This window comes from Neopelma chrysocephalum, unplaced genomic scaffold (genome assembly GCF_003984885.1).
Source record: "Neopelma chrysocephalum unplaced genomic scaffold, ASM398488v2 Primary Assembly neopelma1_25, whole genome shotgun sequence".
Classification (NCBI taxonomy): Eukaryota; Metazoa; Chordata; class Aves; order Passeriformes; family Pipridae; genus Neopelma; species Neopelma chrysocephalum.
Genome location: NW_020897694.1, coordinates 36446787 through 36458853, shown reverse-complemented (window position 1 = coordinate 36458853; position 12067 = coordinate 36446787). Strand labels below are relative to the sequence as shown.

At 42.0% G+C, this 12067-nt stretch overlaps 1 protein-coding gene across 12 annotated transcripts in view; it reads right to left on the bottom strand.

Annotated features, from left to right (window-relative positions):
• MAP4K4 (mitogen-activated protein kinase kinase kinase kinase 4) overlaps positions 1-12067 on the bottom strand; it is a 166848-nt gene that overhangs the window by 21815 nt on the left and 132966 nt on the right. For 4 of the 12 annotated variants that reach the window (XM_027674936.1, XM_027674937.1, XM_027674940.1 and 1 more), the window contains 10 exons: positions 11489-11719; positions 8020-8181; positions 5744-5974; positions 4716-4822; positions 3957-4108; positions 3164-3261; positions 2811-2819; positions 1990-2165; positions 1547-1667; positions 188-379 (listed from right to left, as the gene is read on the bottom strand). In XM_027674936.1, coding sequence (XP_027530737.1) covers positions 188-379; positions 1547-1667; positions 1990-2165; positions 2811-2819; positions 3164-3261; positions 3957-4108; positions 4716-4822; positions 5744-5974; positions 8020-8181; positions 11489-11719 — 1479 coding nt within the window. The remainder of the gene's footprint in view (positions 1-187; positions 380-1546; positions 1668-1989; positions 2166-2810; positions 2820-3163; positions 3262-3956; positions 4109-4715; positions 4823-5743; positions 5975-8019; positions 8182-11488; positions 11720-12067) is intronic. The other 8 variants (XM_027674938.1, XM_027674941.1, XM_027674942.1 and 5 more) reach the window with 8 other exon arrangements.

Here is a 12067-nt window from a genome sequence, read left to right as displayed (position 1 = left end):
TGGCGTGGGACTGCTCTACAGTTAAGGGCTTCTTACACAGAACTGAAATGTGTTATTTGGAGGGCGGGAACGAAGGTGACAGGAAAAAAAAAAGCAGGGGAGATTGGCTGGAGTTCCTTTGCAAACTAGCTACTAGGCAATGCTGCTATAACCCTACGAAAGCAGCCAGCTGTGGTGTAAGACATACCTCATTAGTAGTTAGCTTGTCCTGGGGTGTCTGTGGGGACATGGTGGGTGTCGGCTGGCTGGAGGATGGGGAGGAGGAGGTGGAGGAAGTGGAGGAGGAATGGCTTTGCTGTAAGAGATCTGGCAAGAGGTGAATGCGACCGGCAAAGCCATTGCTCTCATGATGGCTGGCACGCTTTTTGTCAACTGTACTCTGTAGAAAAAACAGGCACACTTGTCTTGCTCAAGTGCTGCTTAAAGGTCTATATCCCTAACAACTTCTCTCCTTCTCTCCCTCACTTCCTACCTTTTCACATTTATTTTTTAATTTATTTTTTTAAATAAGCTGATAATCCATGCTTTGATGCCTGGATGGAAAGGGAAAGTGGGCAGAGCTACTAGTATTCATCAAATTCCCACCTCTTCTGGCAGGCAAATGCTTGCTTTGTGTGGTTGACTTGCACAGCCAGTTTCACCAATTCACAAAAGAGTGACTGTGCTGCTAAGTCTGACACCACAACAGGGACAAACACATTTTTGGGGGTGGGACGAGGATTTCTTTCCCTATTGTTTTGTTTAAAACTAACTTAGATCCTATAGAGATAGCAGTTTGGACTTTCTGGAGAATGCCTGCAGATAACTATTTAAAACAATAACCATGAAATCTTAATTTTCAAACCAGAGGGCTCAATTAAGAAATTGGCATTCAGTTGTGAAACTCAGAAATGCAATTACTGAGGAAACTCCTATAAGCTAGCACGCTCATTAACACACAAGCTCATTTAAAAGCAGGGAATCATTATCTTTCAGAGGCACAAGAATGCAGTATTTTCAGAATCAAAGGAAACAACATAGCAATCTAGCTCTGTCCACATTCTCTGCTTCACCACCTATTCTACTTCTCCCCCACACCAACTGTTGCATGAATTTGTATGTACATGTGTGTGTATGTTATTTGGGTGGTCTGTATGCCCTCAACTACGGTTCCAAAACAATTTTAAAAAGCCCTGAGTGCTCCCACCCCGTCTCCCTACTAGACCCACTCCTGAGACACATGTTTGGTTCTATGGTAAAACTAAACTAAGTTCTTGCTCCATGTACTTGCTCCACACACCTGTAGCTTTTCTACCCTTCTCTCCCACAGACTTTGAGATATTCTGCATGGTGCTGCCATGGGTGTCACTGGAAAGCATGCAAAACAGAAGCAAGGGCTACTCTCCTCCTTGCATGCATCAAACATCTTGCTCATCTGAAATCCACTACAGCTGTGTCTTGATAATACGAACAACAAATACAATGTAGAAACAGCATGGGTGAATGAGCGAGTGGGTTAATGAGCACAGAAAGGGTGCAGCACTGCACAGGGAAGGAAAAGCAATACCTGTCGAACAATTAAGGTGCCCTCCTTCGAAGGAGTCAAGGCAGGTTCACTCTCCACATCATCATGGACAATCATGGTTTTCACTGACTCTGTTTCACCATTGCTCAAGTTCAATGTTGACCTATTTGGCAGACAAGAAATAACTGGAGTGAGATAATAGCACTAGCGCCCTAGCTGTCACTGCCCTGCATCAAGGCACACTGAAAATTAATTTGTATTGTGACCAGAGTGGAATATTTACAATATAACCTGCCTAGAAAAGCCTCTCTATAAAAAACCCCACAAAAAACAAAAAAACAAACAAACAAACAAACAAACAAAAAAAAAAAAAAAAAAAAACAACAACCAACCAACCAAAAATACCCCACCAAAATACTCAACAACCTTTTCCTTCAATCCTCTACGAGAGAAAACAGATGTAAAACACTGGTAGAACAACTAACACTGCTCGGACATCATCTGGTCCAGAAGTAGATTCATCTGCTCCTTCTTGTTCCATATCATCATCTTCCTCATCTGTTGTCCCTGACTCCTCACTTGAGGATGAGTAGTCTGTTACTTTATGTGGAGGTCGCACATCCTCCACTGCTCGCAATTCCTTTGCCAATGCAGTTAAATCCTGATGGGAGAGGGGAGAAAAAAACCAAAAAACCTGATGTTGTGACTAAGAGAGAAGAAGAGTTTGCAAGACAAATGCCCAGGATTAGTGCTCGAATTTTCTCACTTGTCCGCTGCCATGTTTCCATTGCCCCAGCTGTAGTTTCCTCAGACTTACTCATTTCTAACAGTTATGAAAACTCTCTTTCTGATAAATTAAAGCACCAGAAGAGTCAACCTAAGGGGGTCTTGCCATATCATAGAAAAATGTGCATATTCTGAATCCCAACTGTCCTGATTATGACTTCATTTTACTCTACTATACCATCTGAAGGACATATACAAGCACCAAGACCCACTCTGACATGGTTGACTGTCACAGTTTATTTTCCTAAACTTTTCAGATTAATAGCACCCACCTACTATCAGAAGGGAAGGATCAACCTCTATGTTTCTTTAAGAAAGCCGACATATTTGGGTGCTAGGGTAGTATCATAAGAGATATGGCAAGAGAAGAAAGTTTTAAGGAAAGTTGGAAATACTGTGAAAACCCACTGAGTTTCCCGAGATACAACTGGACACACAGTTGTAATCAATTATAACAGCAGCCAGACAAATGACATGTCAGAAATCTTTCACAGAAAGTAGCAACAATTTAAGGTCTTACCACTTCTCCCTGCACCATTCAGCCCAGTATTGGCACATTCAGGTCATATGCACGATCATGGATCCAGCCCCAGGAAGGAAGCACAGGATTGAAAGAGAGAAAGGCAAAGGTTAGGTAGAAAGAAGACCAGAGAGCAGAAATCAATCCCAGAAGCAGAGCAAACCCTAATGTTTAAAGTACTGTGATGTGTGCAGGCAATTGCACAACTGAGAATGTGCTGCTACACCCACAGTTAGAAACTCAACTCAAGCTGAAGTTCATCCCTCAGGGCACCATGAATAGAAGCTCACACTGTACTTTTTGTGAGTCCACCTAAGAGAGAAGATGGACAAGGGAAAGTGGATGCAACTTACCGCAGGCTTGATAGGTCTGAAGACTTCCTTTTTCTCTTCAGGCTTTTTAGGTGCACTTTCATGACGCTGCGACGGCGAACCCTCTGATTTGGATGATGCTGCATGTGCCAAGACCCCAAAAGGAACATCGAACAAAACAGATTAGGCAGGGGGCTAAAATATGTTTTTCTTACTTCACTTTGGAGAGAGGAAGAGAGGTGAGAAAACTATCAGGTGGTGTCTGACTGCATGACCTGAGTTTCACAAGTTCACTATTACATTGTCCCTGAAGGACTATACAAAAAGACATCATTAGCTGTGATTTGTATAGGTGCGACTGACCTATGACTGAAGCCAAAGTAAACAGTCACATAACTGCAAATCAAAAGACTCAAGTGTGGCCACAAGCTGGAAAACCTCCATCAGCATTCAATGTAGCCCAGCTGAGACCTATCCACAGCAGTCTGCACCCTGCCACCATCAAGATGACAGGCAACAAGCACCAAAATGTGCTCTTGCACACAGAAGGAAGGGAGCTACGAGGACATGGAGACTGGGATGTTTGTACATAGGAAAACAAAGCACTGCCTGGATGCAAACTAAAGAACAATTAAACTCTTAGCAACGACTTTTGCGCCTATTGCCTTTCCAAAGCAAGGACATACAGCCAAGGGGGTACAGGAAGCTAACCCATCTTTGACATTGCATGCTCAAAGGTCATTCCATGTGGGGGTTAGCATCCTTTATTATTGAGTGTTTCACAGCTTAATAAACTTAGACACACAATGTTACAAAGGGTGGAAGAAGGACTTACATCTCATCCGGAACCGCTCTCCAGACCCACTCTGAGAGCCAGGGTGGGAGCCAGGCTGTGAGCCAGAGTTGCTTGAACCCGAAGAACTCCCACTGCCTGGCCTTGGTACGAGCTTCTCCACCCTTTCCCACAGCAGACGAGGCTCTATATTGCTGTATTGGGGAGAAAAGAAATTATTTGTCACACACTTCAGTTCCAAATTCCTGTTTCTAAACTCAAACATCACTCTTCCTCAGTGTTTCGCTAATAACTCATCTGAAAGAACACTAAGCTGAGGGTATCAGTGATGCTGCACAACCCAGGAAGTGGCTCCCTCTGCCACTGGCTCCCTCTACCTTATTTATGATGGTAAAAAAAAAAAGTTTAGGTGGGTATAAGCTATTATTTACATATGGAGATGTCTACCTGCCATTCTTATGTATCTAACCTAAAGTGGACAGTTCCCTCAGCCTGCACGCAGCAGGTTTAAAATTGGCTCAGAAGTCCCCTGGGCACCCAAGCCCAAGCCAAAAAGAATACCAGAATACCTTCACCTCCGTCTAATGAGCCAGTTCCAGGGGAGCCTGTCCATTTTGCTCTGCTGAGCTCAGACATCAGTCCCCTCCTCCCCCTTCCTAATATCAGATGCTCTGTGTAACAGCTCATGGATGCTTTTCCCCCTCCTGAAGTCTAGTTCTGGCCAAGATGCCAGCAAGTTTCTGAGATCTCTTCACTTTAGAGCCTCACCTCAAGAAAGGTGAGGACATTAGGCTCACAAACCTCGTGGAGTTTCTTTGACCTGCTTGGTTATTTTGCTGCCCACTGCCCTGCAGTGGAGAATCACGGCGGGACAGGACTGGTGATCGGGATGTTGTTCTCACAGGTACCTTGGGAGAAAAAAAGATTGTGTTAAACCCATGAAGAGGAGAGAGAGAAGAGGAAAATTAAACCTGTCCTGCCACAGAATATATTCTTAAGATTTTAACACTTTCTAAGTCCAAGCTACCATCAATGACCAAAAGCAGTAAACCAACACCCATAAAACCAAAAGCCTTAGTTGGGATGCTATTCAGAATTTGAAGAGAACACAAAGTTTAGTCTTAACATTAAATAGCGTTTAATAGTTACCACACGAACACATACACACCCCACTACCCTCCCAACTACTGAGACATTTAAAAAGAATATGTCATTTTGACTGAAGCAGGGGAGGCACAAAGCAATTTGCTGAAACAGCATGAGAATTAGGAGAATAAGCTCAAGGGAACCAAACAAATGCCCGGGAATGGATCAGCAGAAGGCAAAGACTGGTGGGGGAGCAAGAATATACTCAGAAGAAGCAAATCCCAGTGGATGGGAGGGGGGATGGGAGGGGGAGAGGAAGAGGAAATATATTGAATGTTTCCTTTTTGTTCAGTTCCATCTCAATTTTAAATAAATGTATGATTCATAGTTTGGGTTGCTAACAGATGAAGAGGAAAATTAACTCTGAGCAATAACCTCAGGGATATTTTAAATTCTTTTCTGAATATGGCAATGACTTGTTAAGTTTGCATAATAAATTGTTTCTCTGAAATAGCTGCATTCTGTAAATAATTTCCAATTTTATATGAAGCTTCAATATTGTACTTAAGGTTGATTATCATTAACCCATTGACTGAACATCTACATTAGGATCTGCCTTCCAAAATACTGTTATCGATGCTGGCACAAGGGCACAGTCTTCCCAGTGCCCAGGGTATCACATTCTTAAGAAAATTATAATTAATAATAAAAAAATAGCACACATCTGTCTTTCTACTCCTTACCCTTGGAGGCACCTCGTCACTGTCTGATCTAGCCCAAGCCTTTTGGGTGGGGTCGGGTACCTCCGACTTAGAGTCAGAACTCTGATTTAGCACTTCACTGCGTGAAGGTGGATATGGGTCCTGGGAACGAAGATGGTGATGAGCAAATTTGGGAGAAGGGTCACTGAAGGAATGGGATCGCGAGACAGGGGAAACATTGTTCTTGAGAGATGCCAGATGGGACCACTGTACCTTACAAGAAAACAAAACATAAAACATTCAATGCGCTCAGTATAACCGGCTTTCCAATTAACACAGAATAAAGGCAGGTGGGGTGGGCAGAGACAAATTGGTTATGGCATTAGGTAAGCGTGGGGTGGAATCAATGCACTTAAAAGCAAGGCAAGCGCCCAAAGAACGTAACAGACTCAAAATACAGCACATATGCATTTTTTGTGAGATATGCTCTCCACATACACATACACTGGTGCCCAGAAGAAAACGGGACCCAATATCTGCTCAATGAGACTGAGTCCAAAGGCCACTCAAGACAGAAGTCGCCTTCGATTCCCCAATCTTCAGTGGGCTTTGACCAGGTCTCATGGCAGCACTGTTGGACTGGGAAATTTGAAGTGGACATCCAATTGAAGAAAAGTACAAAATTAAAGAATGCTCTGAATTGTGCAAACCAGAAGACATTTATGTTTCCTAATAAATTTAGGAACCAGACACAGTTCCAAACTTTTGGAGAAAGACCATAACACAAAGCCTTTATTCCTTTACAGTCATTGCAATATGTATAAAAAACATAATATATACTGTATATATATGTACATATATATATTGTATACATATGTACAATGTATATTATACTTACACCATATATGTACCATATACTGTACATATATACATATTTAGACACAAACTACACACACACACTTACACACACACACACACACACACATTCAACTACATACATTAAGAAGGCACAAAGTGACTCCAGAGTCAAAATTCCATTGGGATTTCCACTGAAATACCTATTGACCCTTCAGCCTGCTTCCTCCTTTTGCATAAACCTGTCTTTTAGAGTTGACTTCTGAAACTAAGGAAGAGGAAATGTCCTAACTGAGGAACATACTGTTTCCACACCTAGTAATTAACCAAAACTTTGCTTTCAATCCCAGTTTCAGTAGGTTGGATGTATTTGTTTTTGTATGATTATTATTTCCTCAATTTTAATACACACAGCTGTTGAAGAGCCTGATTATCCTTAATGTGAGTGGAAGACACAGACTTTAAAAGTAGCTGGCACAGAGAACATGAAGATACAAGTCCAATATTTTGAAATAGTCATAGAGGTTTGAATATAAGCCAGGAATTAATGAGTAAGAGATGAAGTTCTGTCCTGATTTCTCCCACTCTCCCGTCTGTTCAAATTCTCCTGTTGCCCAAAAGAGTTGCAATACCTAGTCACAGTCAGGGATGTTGTTAGCTTGCACTGTCATCAACAGACTTTATTTGAAAGAAGAAAATTCTGCATGGAAACAGAGGAACTGAATGCAGAACTACACCATTTAATTTAATACACCTAAATTGCTCAGAATTTATGGGCTATGTCTAAGTTTTAGACAGAGGTTACTTTTTCAATTCATGCCATAATTCCTATGAGATCAGATATTAAGATCTGGAGGTTCTTCATTAGAAAAAAACAGAACAGCTGCCATGCAGCTCAGTGGTTTCAACCTCTTTTTGATTTTCCAGGGGTGGTAGAGAACTCTATTTAGCAGCTGACAACAAACTTGCTTTTCTTAGTCATGTTTTGTAAATCTCTTTGAAACCATGCTCATACTATTAAAACCCACTTGTTTGGTTAGCTTCCCTCAGCAAGAATTTTAAAAACCAAGCAAGCTCACTTTTTTTCTGAGCATCCTTTTTATTAGTAAATACATTGCACAGAGCAAATTCTGAATTGTAAAAGTGTTCTGCAACTGTCACCAGTGTTTAGTCCATGTCACTGTTGCACAGATAATAACAGAATGCAACAGTTCTAATCTAGCTCTAACATTAAAAAAAAACACTCCCCCCCAAAAAAAAAATCACAAACCCCAAAAATCCATCAGTTTATCAATAAAATAAGCAAAAACAGATAAAGAGCAAATCTAGTGAATAAGCTACTTTGTGTAACAGTGCTACCATTTACATAAGACTTTTTAAGTGCCAAGATCGCAAATTTGAAGGAAACCTGTTGGGACTTCTGCATTTCCTCCAGGCTCACCAGGATTTTCCTGGGCACTTACCTGGGGCTCCATTGGCCTCTGCAGGGCAGGCTGAGCAGGTTCTGAGTTTCCATTGGAAAAGGACTCTGATCTTGAAGGCACTGGTGGCTCCAACACTTTACCCATCTGTTTAGACTGTGCTTCAGGGGAGCCCTGATTAGTTTTTCTAAACCTCTCCTCCACCTAAGCCAAAATAAACAGAGGTTAAGCCTTGAGTCAATAAAACCAATTACAGTAGAAATACAAAGGTGAGTATCACCTTTTCTTTACAAAAAAGAAACCAAATACATCTGGGGTTTAGCAGGATTTTTTCCCTACCACTTTTGCCAGCACTGTAAGTTTACTGAGTGAACTACACCAAAGTGGTAATTGTGCCAATATGGAAAATCCATACTGGAAAGAGATGAGATACAGGAGGCAGTAAGATGTGAGATAATATGATGAAAGACCATTACTGGGTTTCTTTCTGCCTAGACTAATTATTATCCATCAGTATTTTCCCCACAAACAATAAAAAGGATATATGAAAACAGAAACAACTTTACAATATAAAAGTACATTTCCCACTGCTATCCCTTACTTTAGTTACCTACCTTATGAAACCAATGGTTTTGGATTATCTGCTTTCTTGTGCTTTTCTCTTTGGCAAAGGAAAAAGAGATAGGAGGATATACTTCTCTACCAGGTAATACTGGAGCCTGTTCGTCTTTAAGTACAAAACTGTAGGACTGATCATCCTCTCTCTTATCAAATACTCCCAACACAACCTCATAGGCTGCAGAGGACAGCCCCAGCAGCTTGTTTCTTGTTCTCAGGAAGGTGCAGAAGTGATCATACACTAACGTCAAGAGCTTGTTGAAGGAAAGACTAAATCAGAATGTGCTTAGTCCTCAGAAGAACATCAAGCAAGGTCCCCATACAGAAACATTGACTCTTCCAAGGCCACAGCATTGAGAACAAAGTGAGAGGTATGAAGGGCAAGAGACAGAGAGAGGCTACAGGCAGAAAGCAAATATCCTCCTCAAATTTCCTAAGGCCGTCTGTCGCTGGAACCAGGGCAGGATGTGCGTTTCTGCCAGAGGAGCTGCCTCTGAGGAATGCTAAACTCCCAGAATTTTATCAAAGCATCAAAGATCAACGTGGCAGCTTGGACTGATTTCATGTGCTTTAAACCCTTGTGCCTGAAGCACAAAACCAGTACTGGGGTGGTTTCCTAGCAGTGACAGTCTGGAGAGACTGGCTGTCAGAAGACAGAGGCAAATTTCCAGGACTCCTCACTTCAGCTGGGCTGCTTTACAAACCCAACCTGCCTCTGCTTTCCAAAATTTGAGGATGTAACAGTTTGCCTATGGGAACAAGCAGACAAACTTCTGCCAGGTCTACACAAAATACACCATGTCTTGGGAAGAACAAGAAGAACAGAAGCAAGCATCTTCACCACACAATTATTTTCACCACCATGTTCAATTTCACAGAGTCATCCTTTAAAGTACAAAAAACAGGCCAGACTTCTTGTTATGAATAGAACAAGGAAAAGCCCCAAGTCCTTCTGTCTGAAGGAGCAGGTTTTCACATCTCTAGCGGTAGATGATAGGAGGTTTCTTCCACAAAGCACATGAACTGCATGAGCCACGTTGCTTCAAAACCAGGCAAGAAGTGGGAAGGAGACAGAGAGTGCATCCCTGGATAGAAACACACCCTGTTCCACTCATCTTGACTGTCTGGACCTGAAAACGGTATAAAGCTCCAACCTCCCCACTGCTTCCCAAAGCCAATCTTAGAAGTCCTTTGCCTTATATCCTCATTGCTACTGCAATGAGTTAAAAAACTGATCACCATTAAACTTTGCCAGAACAGGAAAGTTAGTCCACTTCAGCTTATCACCCCTGTGGTCAGCATCTCCGCAGATGGAGACTTTCTCTGAAGAGCAGTATGTCTGAAAGTATGAGGGACAGAATACTCATTCTAATTCGCTATTTTATGTCAAGAATGATGCCAGAGTTAACGCCTGCTCTTAAGATTAACTGGTGTCACTCCCACTGCCAGGCTATACTTCTACCACACTTTTTAAAAAGACTATTACACAGCAAGCTCTGGGAAGATTTGACTACTAACCAACATTTCTATGCCTTCATTCGTTCTAGCTAGAGTAATCTCAAAAGAAAAAGACTACAACAGAAAAATAGCTGAATCACTGGTTCTTCTAATGGATGTAACACTTGAGTCTTCATTAGTTTCTCTCCTTTTATACTCTGAAAGGAAAATGGAGCACATACAGTTCTGCATCGCTCCAAAGCCAGCATTCAGGCCAGACAGAAGTGCTGGACTGGCACTATGCTTTCATTGAGATGGGCCAAGAGTGTGCAACAAGGACCAGAGGGTTGGTTCCATGTCTGCACCACTACATACCAATAAGTCTGAATTTATTCCAAGTAAGAGAGATGTACCTGATACATCAACCCTCAAGCAGAATGGATGAGATAGCACAAACATGGTTTATGAAAAACTTGGACAACAGCATCTAGAAGAAAATGAGTTTGTGTCCACCAAGCCCAAACAGCGATACTTCAAAGACTAAGAAGCACTACTGGATGAAGGCAAACCGAGAGCTATTTTATCATGTTCAGCAACCCCAAGGATATTTTTTGTTCTTGTTCCAAAATGTATTTACCTAGTTCCCACAGGCTGCTGATGAATGCCTTTAAGAGCTTTGACTAGCATTGCCCAGTCTGGTGTTTTGCAGGCAGTACGGTGCTCAAGGGAAACATAAGAATAAGACTGAAAGAAAGCCAAGTATGCATCAGAGGCAATTACTTGCTTAGCTTACCCATGGACCAATGGAGACAGGGGACCACTCGCTGAAACAAACAGCACGTTGGTGACTTCTGATGGACTTGTGAGTGCCTGAAGTCCAACAAGGCAGCACCACAAAGTTTCAAAATAGCGGGACATGATCTCAGAAGAGAATACTTAACACTTCAAAAATGAAATTAATGAAATTCTGGTTTGTGTTCAAGAGAAGGAAATTTCGAAGAGCCTATGTTAAAACATCAAATGTGTAACATGTGCTGTGTGCAAATACCCCTTATACGTTTGTGCTTTCCAAATGACTCTCAATTACCAATCACCAGTACTTGCTAGAGACACAGACAGCCAACAGCACCAATGCTTCCTACAAAAACATATCTGATGAAGCACAGATGTCACTTCCTGATGTGATGCTTCCAAAACTAGGTCCCCTTAGTCTGCAGCCTTCCAGACCTTCTTTCCAACTTTTATATATACTTCAAAACTCTGAACTTCAGTGATTGCAGCAAAACTAATCAGAAGTAGCTCTCAGGTTTGGAAACCAGTGGCCAACAATTTAAAGTATTCTGCCTCTTATGAGTGACGCTTTGGCCTTCAACTGTACTGTAGCAGAACTGCACTCATGCTGATGCAAACAGGCAGAGGAGCAGTTAGCAGATTCCTGCCCACAAGCAGGACTTACCTCACGTGCTCTTTCAGCAGGCTCATAGTGGGATTTTGGCTCAGGGGTATGATAGCTTTGTTTATTTCTTTCTTGCTGCTGCTGCTGCTGTTGTTGCTGCTGCTGCTGTTGCTGCTGCTGCTGCCGCCTGTGATCGTGCTGCAGCGACAGAAGGTAGGCTTGCTCCTGCTGCAACTGGCGCTGGAGTCGCTCTGCCTGTCGGTGTTCCTCCATCTCTCGCCATCTGTATTCCTTTGAGAGAACAGGTGAGTAATTCAAGACATGACATTGACTGTGCATTGGACGTGTCCCTATCCATCCCATTAAAAAGGCACCTTTCTGGTTGCTGTTGCAACTTTTTTTGTTTGTTTGTTTGTTTATTTCATTGTTAAAGTGTAACCAAGAGCTAAGTTAGACCCATATGGCTTGTGTCTCATGTTGGGAAAGTCAAGAGAGTACTGCTAAGCTTGACATGATTGCAGAGTTATGTCAAAACTGATTTTTATTAAAGGGAAAAAAAAAGAGTTATTTATACTAAATCCAGTGTAAAGTTCATAAAACAATGACTTAGACCAACACTAGGCCATTGTACCCTGGGGT